The sequence below is a fragment of the Clarias gariepinus genome, chromosome 10 (genome assembly GCF_024256425.1).
Source record: "Clarias gariepinus isolate MV-2021 ecotype Netherlands chromosome 10, CGAR_prim_01v2, whole genome shotgun sequence".
Classification (NCBI taxonomy): domain Eukaryota; kingdom Metazoa; phylum Chordata; class Actinopteri; order Siluriformes; family Clariidae; genus Clarias; species Clarias gariepinus.
In genome coordinates this window covers 7,546,612-7,562,303 of record NC_071109.1, presented here as the reverse complement: position 1 = coordinate 7,562,303, position 15,692 = coordinate 7,546,612, and the positions used below count along the sequence as shown (strand labels likewise).

At 37.1% G+C, this 15,692-nt stretch overlaps 2 protein-coding genes across 3 annotated transcripts; one reads left to right on the top strand and one right to left on the bottom strand.

Annotated features, from left to right (window-relative positions):
* The first annotated feature begins 1,526 nt into the window (after positions 1 to 1,526).
* smim19 (small integral membrane protein 19) lies at positions 1,527 to 12,248 on the top strand. 2 transcript variants are annotated; one of them, XM_053505015.1, is made up of 4 exons: positions 1,527 to 1,780; positions 9,497 to 9,655; positions 10,938 to 11,062; positions 11,159 to 12,248. In XM_053505015.1, the coding sequence occupies exons 2-4, from the start codon at positions 9,525 to 9,527 to the stop codon at positions 11,224 to 11,226; spliced, it is 324 nt and encodes a 107-aa protein (XP_053360990.1). In that variant the 5' UTR covers positions 1,527 to 1,780; positions 9,497 to 9,524; the 3' UTR covers positions 11,227 to 12,248. The 2 variants fall into 2 exon arrangements, with proteins under 2 accessions (XP_053360990.1, XP_053360989.1); XM_053505014.1 differs by lacking the exon at positions 1,527 to 1,780 and having other exon boundaries at positions 9,405 to 9,655.
* Positions 1,820 to 8,622, bottom strand: si:ch211-175m2.5 (uncharacterized protein LOC568697 homolog). Its single transcript, XM_053505013.1, has 5 exons — positions 8,454 to 8,622; positions 5,576 to 5,737; positions 5,377 to 5,476; positions 5,123 to 5,253; positions 1,820 to 2,752 (listed from the first exon to the last, which is right to left on the bottom strand). Exons 1-5 carry the CDS (start codon positions 8,505 to 8,507, stop codon positions 2,462 to 2,464), a joined length of 738 nt encoding a protein of 245 aa, XP_053360988.1. The 5' UTR covers positions 8,508 to 8,622; the 3' UTR covers positions 1,820 to 2,461.
* Positions 12,249 to 15,692: the final 3,444 nt, after the last annotated feature.

Genomic DNA, 15,692 nt, shown 5'->3' with positions numbered 1-15,692 from the left:
TGATGTTTTTGAATTTATGTACAAGTTAATTATTAGCTAAACTGTGGAATGGCATCCCTAATGCTATATGTTTATAGTGAGCCATATATATATTTAACCTAATGTGTATTACTTTGCAAATCCGACTCAATATATGATCTAACACATCAAATATACACATCACATAGATGGAAAAAAAATCGTAACTTTAAGGAACTGTACGAAAATGTTTAAGTATAGATCAAAAGATACAGATTAATTTATCACAATTTTATGTTAAGGAAATGGTTATTATTGGTTTTTTTATGCATGTCAGATCATTTCTCTGTCCAAACCAGGAATTACCACATTTTCTAAATGTATGTGGCAATAGAATATAGTGAAACTAAATATTTATTCATTCATCTTCTATACAGCTTATCCTGTACAAGGCTGAAGTGGCCTGAAGCCTGAACTTTGGGCACAAGGGAGGGTACATCCTGGAAAGGGTGCCAATCCACCCTTGAGAGGAAACCAAAGCACCCGGGGGAAACCCACCAAGCTCGGAGAGCACATGCACGCTCCATGAACACAGAGGTGGGAATCGAACCCTCGACCCTCAAGGTGTTGTAGTGTTAACTAATGCGCCACTGTGCCGCAGTAAATAAAATCCATTTAAATTGTAAATAAGTTGCATCAACTATAAGACTTTAATACAATATCAATATAATTATGACATTTTTTTTCAGTTACAAAACTAAACACACCAAAAAAAGGTTTTGAAAACTGTTTGGGGTAAAAAAAAAAAACATGCACATTTTATGAATTTATAGGCTATAAATAATTAAACATCTGCTGTTGAAATGCTCTTAAAAGCATTTCATAATGTTTAAAACATGAACCCTAATGAATTATGCAAATAAATAATAGAATTTTTTTTTATTCCCATAAGAATTTAAACATGTCAATTCAAACCCAATCACAAACTGCTTTATGCATTGTTTTGCAAAACCTAGAATTCTCTGAAATGACCAGGAAGTACATTACAATATATTAAGAAACATTTTTACCCGCAGTGCAATCACGTGTTAATCACAACTATCATTACAAGTTAAGCCTTTATTTGTCACATATACTGTACAATACTGTACAGAGAAATTCATTCTTAACATATCCCATGGGGTCAGAGCGGTGGGACAGAAATGACACGGCACCCTGGTAGCTGACAGGGCTTGAACCACCAACCTTCTGATCAGTAACTCAGACCCTTAATCTGCTAAGCTTCCACTGTCCCACACCATCAAAAACCGCCATGGCTATCTATTATTCAAGTCATCCATGCAGGACATCAGGTTTTTTAACCAGCAACGATCGTCCCTTGGGATTACCTCACAAGTACAGTACAACATACAGGGTAAATGGAAAGTGACTAGGCTTTAGAAATTGGTAATAAAGTTCTTATTTCTAATACAAATTTATTGAACCAAAGTGTACATGTACTTTTTTTTAATCACATAGGGAAATGAAAGCAAATCTTTAAAATTTCAACATAGGCACCAGTGGCGTCAACCAGTTTCCTCACACAGCCGGGAATTGAATGCACATTCTTCTAAAGGAAGTCGTTTGGGATATTGCTGAAAACCTCCTGAAACCGGGCCTCCAGGTCCTCCATTGTGTCCTCCAGCATTTTCCAGGACGTTGGCTGGGGACGACGTGGACCTCGTGATTGTCCTGCAAGAAGTCCAGAGTGATTTTTTTCCTGTGGGGCTACACAAAGGAGGAGGTGTACAGGACAAAGCCTCGCACATTGGAGCACTTGGAGGTAGTACATGTACAATTTGTTTCAATTAATTTGTATTAGAGATATGGGCTTCATTACTAATTATTAATGCCTAGTTACTTTTCACTCACTCTGTATTATATTTAAATGAACTGTGTCCTAGACCTTTTTAGGATAAAAAAACAAACAAAGAAAATGACATACTTTTCTTTTCTTTTAATAACTTTAGAATAACACAGTACCCTTACACATATATACATGTACATTCACACACATTATTGGGAGAATATTAGTCACACTTGAACAGCAGCATGACAGTGCGAAGGCTAAGATTGGGAGATGTCTCATTGGGAGATGGACATTTAGATAAACCTTTGCTGCTCCATAACCTCGTAGAGACATAAGACATATCATAATAATACTACCATTACATTAATATCATAATATGCTGATAACACATTCCTCGCATTTTCAATGCTTTTATAATGTCGACAAAGCCCATCTTAAAAATTACTTTTTACATTTTAGTTTAGAAATGTACTCCTAAATTACTTATTTGTTATTTTATTAGTTGAATAAGTTAGCATCTCATGTTATAAAAAACATTCAACTCCCTTAACGGAAATGTGCCGCGTCTGGTTTGGCTTGCACTTTCTTTACAAACACATTTTGCGTTTATCATGAAAATCTCTTCAGGTAACTGGTAATATTCACATCATGGCTCTACGGCCTTTCCATCTTGTTGCCCGGTGGACGTTTGTCTCGAGGCACTCGTCCCATGTTGTAGAACTCCGTGTTGGGTCTCATGTCTGTGAGGTGCGCCATTCGGTTGGACAGGGCGAAGAAGGCGGCGATGGCAGCAATGTCCCAGATATCCTCACGATCAAATCCGTGAGCCTCCAGCGAGTTGAAGTGCTCGTCTGTCACCGTCTCACTGCGGCACACAGTCATGGCAAAGTCCAGCATGGCACGCTCTCGTGCGTTAAGCTCTGCAACTTTATAATTCACCGCCACCTGGTTGGATGAGAAAAAAATCGGCTGTGTACAAACTGCATTATCCTTTCTGAACATAAAGGCCAACCTATTTGTTTTTGCTATACATCAAACAGCTTTGGGTTTAAGATCAGAAGATGAATTAGACAATGACATCCATTTCATGTTACTTACATATAGATATGTTAAACAGCTTAGAATGTCTTAGCTTTGGTGACGGACCACTCAAAGTGAGGTGACCAAAAGTATTGGAAATAATATCTAAAATAAACTAAAGTAAACAACACTTACTATGTGGTTGTTTATCCCTTGCTTGCAATAACTTTAGCGACCCACTTACATTGACAACCTATTGCAGTCGTCTTTTTTGATGCTCTTGCAATTTCTAATGTAGCTTCCTTCAGTCTGCTGTTCAGCAGGTAAAATGCACCAGGTGGGAAAGTCTGGAATTTAACATACCCAGTCTAAAATCTTCCATCTTCCCCGCAAAGAAGTAACTTGTCGTATTGGTTCACGTCCAATGTCCATGAGTCTTAGTCTTACTTCATTATGAAGTTTCTCCTACCTGGATGTGTTAATCTCTAAACTGGCTCTCTAGACCTCCAACTACATTCTGGTGCCATCATCACGAGTTCCATCACCAATATAAAGACTGAGTGGGAGCGTTCCATGAGACGTCATGCAAGCCATGGATACTACCTCCACCATGAATCAGTCTCAGATCCTTTCTTTCTTCACACTTTGGCTTTTCCAACACTTGGATAGAGGTTAATATCGGCTCCAGAACTTTTATGTCTAATCTCTTTATTTCTTTGTGAAAATCAATCGCTTATGCTTTAGAGTGGTTTGCATTGTGTTGTATGGCCACTAGTTGCTGGTCATAACACTGACTTGTTTATTGTATTTTCACATTTCTCAAAAGGTTTCCAACATTAACTGCTGTGGTTTTCCTTGAACAATTTGTTCCATGTATGATTAATAGTATATCTGTGATTTCTTTCTTTTTCAGGACATTTCAGATTGTTGTATTAGTGCTGTACAATGCTTGGGCAATATTTCTGATAGATTTTCCCTCTTCTCTCAGCTTTTAAATTTTATGTTTGTTCATTATAGACAGTCTCTGATCTTCATTATGGTTTATATACAGTATACATATACATAATTCTTAATTAAAATTCTAAATTTTGTCTATGCGCATAAAGCTTTCACACAACTAGCAACTAATACCTAAAAACTGTCATAAATATTACAACACCTCACTATAGCCTTACTTTGCATCTCTCAGTGTCCTAAAAAACAGTTACAGGAGCATCTTTCTCCTTGCTGAAAGAAAGAGTAGAAAGCTTTATAAACAACTTTTATGTCCTCCTCGGAGATAGGAGTATTTTTAGCCCTAAATTAACTTTCAGTGCGATTCCTAGGAGTGATCCTGAGACGCTTAGTAATTACAGCCCCAGGTCCCAGGAGGTTAACTAAACAAAATTAAAATAAAAGCGGTTTTAGGGACTGAATGCTCAGCAGTAATGTCTGGCACAGTGGCTGAGCATCCCTGACCCAATTTAGCCAATATTTTCAATTTGAAATGTTTCGAATAAAGCTGATAATCATTGCTAATGATCATTATGTCGGTGAAACCGACAGATCACTAATCGTCTGTGCCGCTTTATCCTGTGTACAGGATCGTGTGGGCCTGGAGACTATCCCAGGAGACTAAAATACTGAAATGAATCCTTAAATGAAAATACATCTAAATGTCCGTGTGGCTGCAGTACTTCCTGTATATTTTGAGTGACAGATGTCTCGTTCATCAGCGGTAAGAATCAACAAGCCAAAAGGTAGGTGTGTTTTGCGAATGACATTCTTACCGCTGATTGGACGAGATATCTGCCACTAAAGATCAGCAATGAGAATTTAATTCACAAACCACACTTACTGTAGAGACATCTGTCACTCAAAATATACAGGAAGTACTGCAGCTACACGGACATTTAGATGTATTTTCATTTAAGGATTCATTTCAGTATTTTAGGATTATATATTACTTTGGGCAACTAAGTTGTGTTAAATGTGCTTTAAAAATTATTCGGACTTCACTTGATAGTACTGCTTGTATGTCTTGAGTGACAGATGTCTCATCCAATCAGCAATAAGAATTTAATTTGTGATTTATACCTACCTTTTCCGGTTTAACTGAATTGTTGTGTTTTCTCATTTGGTATTTTGTATCTGGATATGTCGTTGTGTTTTTTGATTTGTTATATTGTTTTCGGTTTTGTTATTTTGTTTTGCACTTCTCGGCCACCGTAGGAAGCTGATGTTCACAGATGTATTCACAGCAATTCGTCATAAAACAAAGAAGAAATTAGCATACACACACACACACACACACACCTGATCAGCTAGCGTGGGCTTCTTAGAGTAAATACGGTGTAGTGCGCTGTGCGATACGACGCAGTACAAGCAGTTATTATGGGCGCTGGTTGCCACCACTATCAACTCCCGATCTGCCTTCGACAAACCACCTGAAGAAAAATGAAACAAAAAACAGACAAATTAATAAATCTAAACACAATTTACTAAATGATCAAATATGAATCGGAATCTGTTGCGTGCATAAATAATGCCTGGTTTCCTCGGCCTCGTACCCGTCTCTTTGTTCATGAGCAAATTATAATAACCGAAGAAAGCTCGGAACTCGGCGGGTCGGTGAGCGAGCACCTTGAACACGTTTGGCAGGAAGCCACCCTGAGGACAAAATGTGTAGATCATATAGTATGGTACTGTTCATCATATAAACATATACACTGTATAAGGTAAGAAAAAGGAGAAGATTGGGGGCGTTACCTTCATCTCCACCTCCTCCATCAGCTCCACAATGTCGTACGGCAGGTTTTTCTTGTAAGGCACAGGATAGCGGCTGATTTTCTCATCCTCGCCGCTGCTGCAGAGGCGGACGCTAACCGGAGTCCTGCGACACACGGTTCTCCCCTTCAGCGCAAGACTGGACTGTAAGGGGTTAAACACAATAGAGATTTAAGCTTAATGACACAGAGTCATGTTATTCTTCATAGAGCTTATAACAGGCAGTAGATTTTTAAACCTTCAACATCTCTCTTCACTCATCATCTACTCAATCATCATCTACTGTATATTGCTTTATATTGTGGGGTCGCGGGGGGCTGGAGCCTATCCCAGGAGACTTAGGACATGAGGCGGGGGTACACCCTGGACGGGGTGCCAATCCATTGCAGGGCACACACACACATATACACACATTCACACTCTATGGGCAACTGGGAATGCCAATTAGCCTAATCTGTCTTTGGACCCGGTGATGGGAATCGAACCCACAAAAACAATGCTAAGCCACCGTGCTGCCCTCGCTTAACTTCCTTCCATTTTTTATTTTTAATCTTTGGTGTTTTTTTTCTCCTGGATTGTACACATAGCATAAACCGTATGATAGCCAACCAAAAGTTCTGGATTGCAATTGTAACAATATATAACCATAGGGATGGCTCAGATAATTCATGGTTACTGTGATATTATGTAAAGGCTCTGATCTCTGAATCATAGAAAATAACATTTCCGCTCGACACGCAAATCATTTCATTTTATATTTTATGTTTCTTATAACTACTTATACCGCTTCCTCATACCTGCACACCATATTTTTACCCTTCTATATCTTTTCTATTGCACATTTTTTACATCCTGTAAAATATATATTAAAATTGTATTTTATAGTAATTTTCAAAACCTTTAAAATTTGACATTTTTTCTAGTGCCAATTTTTTTTTATTGCATTAAAATCTTCCTATTTTATCTTATCGTTCCATTTTTAGGTCCCGAACAGTCACGTAACCACTTCACTGCATATCATACTGTATATGGTTGTGTACGTAACAAATAAAAATTTTAAGTAGACTTTTAACACACAATGTAACAGGAGTTTTAGGACAACTCACTAGTGCTGCATCACTATAGACAAAAGATATGTTTTCCCCTAACTTTAGGAAAACTTTTCCCCAATCATCTCGAATAAGTGCAATGTTATTTAAAGGTCAGGAGAACGTTAAGGAAACATCTGATGGATTATTTATTTTGGGCAATGTGACACAGATGTTAGATTTTCGTACAAAAAACTTTCCTGGAAAGCAAAATGGAAACTTAAAAGATTAGGTGCAAGAAGGTTCCAGGAACCAAAAACCAAACACTCTCTGAGAGATCTGGGCACACTGGAAGAACCGTAATCACTTACAGTGTAATATTTACAGTGTCACTGCTATTTACAGTATATGCAATCTATACATTAGTAGATTATACATAAAAATCTGATTTATAGGATTACATCATCTCAAAAGTACACAACCTTGATGTAATAGTGAAACAAAGTAGTAAAGTTTAAATATATTTAAGCACAAGATTTAACACAAAGAATAATGAGTGTCATTTTAGTAGTCCAACAAAGAATTAGACAGGAATGCATTAGATAGGTGTGGATTAGACAGATTCGTATTAGAGTGGTGTGGATTAGAGTGGTGTGGATTGGACAGGTGTGGATTAGACAGGTGTGGATTAAATAGGTGTGTATTAGACTGGAGTGGATTAGAGTGGTGTGCATTGGACAGGTGTGGATTAGACAGGTGTGGATTAGACAGACGTATATTAGATTAATGTGTATTAGACTGGAGTGGATTAGACAGGTGTGTATTAGACTGGAGTGGATTAGATAGGTGTGTATTAGACTGGAGTGGATTAGATAGCTGTGTATTAGACTGGAGTGGATTAGATAGCTGTGTATTAGACTGGAGTGGATTAGATAGCTGTGTATTAGACTGGAGTGGATTAGATAGCTGTGTATTAGACTGGTGTGGATTAGACAGGTGTGTATTAGACTGGTGTGGATTAGACAGGTGTGTATTAGACAGGTGTGGATTAGACTGGAGTGGATTAGACTGGTGTGGATTAGACAGGTGTGTATTAGACAGGTTTGGATTAGACTGGAGTGGATTAGATAGGTGTGTATTAGACAGGTGTGTATTAGACAGGTGTGTATTAGACTGGTGTGGATTAGACTGGAGTGGATTAGACTGGTGTGGATTAGACAGGTGTGGATTAGACAGGTTTGGATTAGATTGGAGTGGATTAGATAGGTGTGTATTAGACAGGTGTGTATTAGACAGGTGTGTATTAGACTGGTGTGGATTAGACAGGTGTGGATTAGACTGGAGTGGATTAGACTGGTGTGGATTAGACTGGTGTGGATTAGACAGGTGTGTATTAGACAGGTGTGTATTAGACAGGTGTGTATTAGACTGGAGTGGATTAGACTGGTGTGGATTAGACAGGTGTGGATTAGACAGGTTTGGATTAGACTGGAGTGGATTAGATAGGTGTGTATTAGACAGGTGTGTATTAGACAGGTGTGTATTAGACTGGTGTGGATTAGACAGGTGTGGATTAGACTGGAGTGGATTAGACTGGTGTGGATTAGACAGGTGTGGATTAGACAAATAAGCATTAGATAGATGTGAATTAGAGAGATGTAGATTAGACTGGTGGTCATCACACAGGTGTGAATTAGAGAGGTGTGCATTAGACAGAAGCGGATTAGACAGGTGTTGATAAGACAGGAGAGGCAATAGGACAGGGTAGATGTACACCAGAACTGCCATATTGCTTTATTCTCCCACTCGACATGTTTCAGTATAATTCTTACCATCAAACCCACAGCAGAATGACGAAGAGGACTCATGACACCGCGACACAACATTCCCGAAACAGTTTTGATCTAAAATATCTAAAATATTAGAGTTTAAAAGTCAGCGAGCTGAAAAAAAGTCCACAAGCAAACTCAAGACACTATCAAAATAGTACACTACTCTCTGTGGTGGCTCTACAGCACGACCAATCAGCGCCAGGCATTTTGTCACGCCCTCTTTTCTTCGGCCAACCGCATTTTGGCAACCGTGACAACATTTAGGTCTCTTATTTAACTTCCGTTATACAAACGACTGCGGGGAAGCAAAATAAAAGTCACATAAAGCCGTTTGTCTTCTTAATTCTATTTTTATCATTAATATTTCTTCGTTGACTGTAATTATTATTATTATTATATATTATATATAATTATATCGTGCTAATGCTCTAATAGTAATGGCATGGGGGGACGGGGGGGTCTTGTGAAGGGATTTTTTATATCGCAAACGTTTTAGCCATGGCAGTACCTTAAACAAATGCCCAAAAGCGATTAATAACTGACATCATATTAAATAATAACAAATAAAATTATTTAATAAGCGTAAACCTTGTGATATAAAGATAAAAGGGAATAAAGTTTTGGTATTTATTTTTTTGGCGTATTTAAATCATTTTGGCTAATCAGAGCAATTAAATACAACCTCATAGTTAAATACATGTTAAATTGCATTACTTGAAAAAAAACAGAACAAATAATATGCAGTTTTACATATTCTTGTTTACTGTAGAATTTACTATGAGTTTATATATAATTTAATTAAATTAAAATATAGATTTTGGAATATTAATTTATAAATGAATAATTTAATAAAGAATCAAAGAAAGCGTTTTAGGCCAAACAGCAGCAGGACTTGTAGGTCTTTAATTTTGACAGCATTGAGGCGGAAATTTGATCAAACCGGAAGTTTATGTTTCTTCTCTGGTCACATCACGAAAGTGAATTCAGGTTTTGTTTTGGTAAATAGTGGTTTTTCAGTTCTTTGTTTCTTTTGAATCCGACAGATTAAAGCGCTGTGCTTTTGCGCTTGTGATGGGAGGATTCGGAGTGATGGCTAATGAGGAATCTTTGGATTATTCCGTGCATGAAGCCTGGAACGAAGCGACCAATGTTTACCTTCTGGTTATTTTGGTCAGTTTTGCGCTGCTGATGTACGCCAGGAAGTAAGAGCATCACCCACTGAACCTACACACACTATTCACACACACACACACACACACACACATACATACGGGAATGTACATGTACACTTAAAAATCTTTATATTGCATTCAATATCTCCATTGAACTTGTCAACATGATGTTGTTTTAATTAGGGTTATGTATCATGAAGAATATTCATAGAATATATTAAATTTCCTGAGGTAAATAGATATTGTCTGTAAAATAACAATGCAATAAATATAAAATTTAAAAATTGTTGTGTAATTATGAAGAATCTAAATGAAGTGTTATGTATGTGTTTGATCAGAAATAAGTAATTAAACAAACAGCATCATAAAATAAAAAAATCCCAAAGCAAAGGTCTGGAGAAACAGAAGTAAGGGTTTACATCAGCGGTACTGAATTAAAATCCAACAAGGTCCGGTCGATAAAATGTTCTTTGATCGGTGTCCGAATTTCATGTTTGTGATAGAATTCAGATCTCTCTCTATATATGCAGTCAGTGTAAGACTATAAAAATTGAGCAATTGAAAATTTCCATAGCATTTCAATGATATTTATTGTCAATTTTCAGTAACTGAAAATAGTTAAGTTAAACATGTGTACAGTTTGATCTTTGATGGCCGTGTATATTTGCTTGTACTTGTGCAGAATGCAAACAAAAATCTTCAGTCAGTCATTTGTGAATCTTCATTTGTGCGCTGCTGGGCTGTAAATGAATGTGAAAGGCCTCTGGTTGCTCTTGTCATACCAAGATCTCAGTTCGGGTATTTTACATGCCCTCACCTCAAACTGCTGTTTATATCTTTATATAAGTTTATGTCTTAAATCATAAACTGTTATTCAAGCACTTTTCCATATTTGGGATTCAGTTTTAAGGATGAGTCAAAAATGATCTGCACTCTGGCTGTAGAATTTATTTTTAAACAAACTTTTAGTGAAGACTAATACATAATTTTTGGGGATAATCTCCTTGCTTTTAAATTTACTTGTTCAAGCCACAAAATGCACTGTTCATGCACCACTTTCTTCACTTCTTTATCAGAAGTCTATCTTCGCCCTTGTAATGCTGCTATTAGGGCACCAAACAGGTGGAAGTCCAGTGGAGCGAGATGCTTTAACAAGACAGAAGCAAATAACAAAACTGGAGTGCGGATAACTTTTGATTTACTCTTGTAGAAACAATATGTTAATAGATTATGTTAACTTATTTTTACCGTAAGTTCTTTTTTTAATTTGTATTTTCGTAATAAAAAAAGCTTAATTTACAAATTTTCACAGAAACAAGAGGAAGATCATGCGCATCTTTGCAATGCCTCCCACAGTGGGATCGGCTCCAGAGCCAAATTTCTACGACAGCCTGCAGAAAGTACGGCTCAGGCAGCAGCTGGAGATGTATTCTCTCTGTGAGTCAGAAAACTGTTCTGATTCCCTGCTTTTTTACATTACTAATTCACAAAAATAATCATTTTTCCTTCTTTTTTTTTTTTTAATCTCTGTAGCTCGAAAGTTTGATCAACAGCACCAGCAGGGCCAGGCACAGGAGTGTGTGCAGCTGTCGATGGAATGAACAAGAGCCAAGAGCTCTGTGTGAAGGACAACGGATTATACAAATGTGAAGATGCTGTGTGTTGATGCAGTAATGTTTCGGCATACAATATTTCCAGAAGTCTGAACATGTGAACACACACATACACACAAACTAGTCACTGGTAAACTGCTCACCCAGGGGGAATATGAATATTTTACTAGAATGTTTTTCTTTTGAGTAATTGTTTAAAATGGTAAAATAAGCAGTAAAGAATAAGACAAATCTAGTATGAGTGACACTACTGAATTATTATTATGCGCAAGTGCTGCCACCTCGTGGTCATTTTAGGCATTACGCGTTCATAGGCCATTACATTACTCTTTCTTTTCCAGTTTATACATTAAGATCAAATTTAATGATTATTAGAATAAATCCAACAATTCTTTTACAGTTAGGTCAAAAAATATATAAAAATTAAAATTTTTGTATAGGTTATATGTGCTTTCCTCTGTTCAGGTTTTCTGTTGTATTCTCATAAAAGATACTTAAAATATTTGCACTTTCCTATAATATCAAGGTTTACAGGTGTTTTTTTAAATAATAATAATAATAATAATAATAATAATAATTATTATTATTATTATTATATTGTGTCATTGAGATTTATTGTGCATTATTTTTTTGCATTATGAAATTCAGCATCTGACCTATTGCCCTGTAGTGGTTGTGCGAGGTAACAGCAGTTTGTTGTGTATAATTCTTTATTATTATTATTGTTCTTGTTGTTATTACTACAGTGATTGATTAGAATTTCACAGGAACACACCTTGCTTAAGCCATTTTTTTTCCATTTTCAGGAATCAGTTAGTAAGCATATTTAATTTAAAGCACATTTTAAATTATTGAAGGTGAGCTTCTTAGGTTTTAAGAACAGACTAGGTAATTCCTATAGTTAAATTTAATTTCATTAAGATTAAAACATAAAAAATTACTCTAGAAATGTTGCTCTAAAATTAAGGGCGAGCCTAGGAAAAAGCAAACTGTAAATAAAGTAATAAAAACCCCAAGTAGCATGTGTGAATGCCATTATTCTTTAATAATTATTTTTTGGAGCAAATGATCCACTCGTACCACTATATTATCATCAGACACCACTTCCTTTTCCATTTTTTCCAAACTGTGTGTAAGGCTGGTATGGAAACTGGGCTGGATGGGGATTTTCAGGACTTACCGGTGAATCACTAGACACACATCTGTTTTCTTTTTCCTTATCCCTAAGCACCAAATACAACTAATATTTCAGTTACAGACATTTTTATTTAATTCAGGAAAAAACCCAAACCTGTGTGAAATGTTAACATTTTAATAAATGTTAATAAATACATATGTATTAAGCCTTATTAAATCACAACTTCTGCCTGCAGCTAGCTAGGGTCAGAATGGATAAGGTATGGATAATGGATAAATACAAGGTTGAGTCAAAAATTATCCGCACTTTGTTTATATGAAAGCTCCCGGTGGCTGCACTTCACTGTCGCCGCTGTCACTGCTGTGCAGAGTGCTACATCAGTCCTTTTGTGGTGCGAGCAAAAATAGATGCCCCACTTCTGAACATGAACAGAAGTGTTTAGAGATCTGCAAACTAAATTTGGACCGGTACTCTAAGGAAGGTGAAAGTTTCTTGAAGGGAATTATTACTGGTGGACAAACCATGGATTCATCAATCAGCCAGAGAGTAAACTGGAGAGTACGGAACGGAAACATCCTCAATCGCAAAATGAGAAAAAGATTGATGTTTACAGTTTTCTGGAATTCTCAAGGGCCGGTACTGAACCATTATCAGGAAAAAGGTTCAACAATCAACAGTGCTCGTTACAGTGAGACGCTTATTGAAGAGCTGAAGCATAAACTTCGGATTAAACGCAGAGGACGGCTATCCACTGCTATCCACTTCTGCTCAAACTGTCGTCACACTGCAAAAACTTTTTAAGGTGTTAAAGCTTCCTCCCTATAGTCCTGATCTCGCTCAGCTAAAATTTCACATGTTTGGTCTCCTAAAGCAACCCCATGAGGATGAAGATTTACTTCTGATGAAAAAGTGAAGACATCGGTGCATTCATGGCTCGTAGCTTAGACTGAAACATTTTTTTAATGAGGGATGATGGAACCTTTTTGACAAATAGACAAAGTGTAGAGAATAATGTATTTGTCTTTCTGTAAAGTCAACTAAAATAAATTCTACAGCGAGAGTGCGGATAATTGTTGACTCATAGCATTTTTTTATACAGCACTACTAATTTGGTCAGAGGGTGTTGATTATTGATCTATAACAGCAGCTTTGATAGTACTTCTGGTTGCAAGGTGTATTAATATTTATTAATAAATAATAAGTTCTATAGTAAAAACTTCACAATCATTAAGATTTAGTTTAAGTTTCCCATTTTGGTAAAGCAGTTTGAAACACTGCCTCTGGTGGTCATTTCAGGTCATTGCATGTTTTTTTTTCATATGTAAGATGTGAAAAATGTATTTTAATGTTTATATTAATTAATAATTAATAACTTCTATATAAAAAAAAAACTAATTCAGAAGGTATTGTATGGGGGTGGTTCACATGCATGAATTTAAGATGTAATGGAGTTGTTCATCTGGTGCATTCTGTGATTTATTAGATATTTTTGGAAGGAGTCTCCAGTGTTAGTGTCAGAGTTGAGCAAATTTTTAATACAGTGAAGTCTTTAGGAAAGATAAGTTTTTTTAGGACCCATTTTCAGTTTCTCCTGTTATCTGAATTTGATCTTTAACTGTCCCAGATCGCTGCACATATGGAAAAATCTAAGATCTTCTTTTAGGAAAAAAAAAGATATATAGCATAATTCAAACATAAATGCCCATGTGGGATAATATTTCATATCTTGAGGTGTCTGTTATATTTTTTTCCCTTGCCCTGCGTCGCTCATCTTTTTGCCCTCGCTCACTCTTTCGTTTATGCTTTTGATTGTTTTATCCCTCTGCGCTACAAGAAATGGAGAAATCTGTCAGACCAGAGATACTTTATCTCTCACAATCCCTTGAGCTCAAGTCTCCAGAGGTTTTATATTCTGGGCTTATTTTCATCCCAAGCCCAGGGTGTTGGAGACGTAATTTGTTACAATTCAGCGTCTCTTTCTTTCTTTCTTTCCCATTTATCCAATGAAACTCTGCTCTGTTGTTATTATATGAGACAATATTTGAGTGTCCGCACACGTGTTGCACGTGGCAGACACCAAGACATGTCACATGGTCCTTTTTTCTTCCTCTCCCCTTTTTTCAGCTATCAAATAAAGACTTGCGCAAATGATTTTCAAAGGAAAATATTAAGTGTCGATATGGCACAAACATCAATAAACATCTTCGCTGTTTGTTTCGAAAGGCTCTCTAATTCAAACAAACAGGAGGGACCCAGGGCCAGCTGATTTCAACATGTCTGTCAGTGGCGGTTTTGTGTTTACGGCGGCGGTGCCACCCTGCCTGCTCCGCCCGCCCCGTCGGCCTGCTCTGTGCTCTGTTCAGCTCTTCTTGGAGCTGCTGATCCAGACAGACATAAACATGTCCTGACCACACGGCCTGGATCTCCTCCAGCAGACTGCGAAAACACGAGCGCATCCACAGACTCCAGCTTAACATGACAGCGAAGACTCAAACACTGCTGCTTTATAGGGAGAGTGCGACTACAAGGAATTATAGTGTGCTTTCAAACATATTTGCGTAATCCTTATAACGAATGACTGGATTAGGATTCAGATGTCTGGGTCTGCGGGCATCTGTGATGAAAAATGAACACATATTCGTCTCGTTATCTCCGTACAGTGGCAGTCTTGTATTCTTATTAATGACAGAAACTGGAACACACTCGGGGATGTGCCGATATAGAAAAATAATCAACACTGAACACCATCAGTACCTGCTACAGGAGATGATTTCTAAACATAAACAGTGAACTTTTAAATAATCAATTCTGCATTTTTTGTAAATAAGTAAATAATTACTAAGTGTTCCAAAAATTTTGGCACCTTGTAAAAACATGGGTGAAAATCATAGCACAAAAATAAACATTATCTTACAAATCCTGTAATACTAAAATAAATAGTGTTTTCTTTAGAGTTTAGTATTGACCCTGTATACTGATTCACTCTTACTCATCGTCTATAACCGCTTTATCCTGTATACAGGGTCGCGGGGGGCCTGGATCCTATCCCACACAAGGTGGGGTACACACTGGTTCCATCACAATCCATCACAGGACACACACACATGCTCATACACTACAGGCAATTTTTGAAATGCCTATTAGCCTAATCTGCATGTCTTTCAACTGTAAGAGGAACATGCAAACTCCATACACACAGAGACGGGAATCGAACCCAGACCCTGGAGGTGCAAGGCCTCCTGACTATATGCCCTGAGAGCAATACGAACAGTTTAACAATTTGGATATCTAAAAAAGGGGTGGGTTTTTTATATAT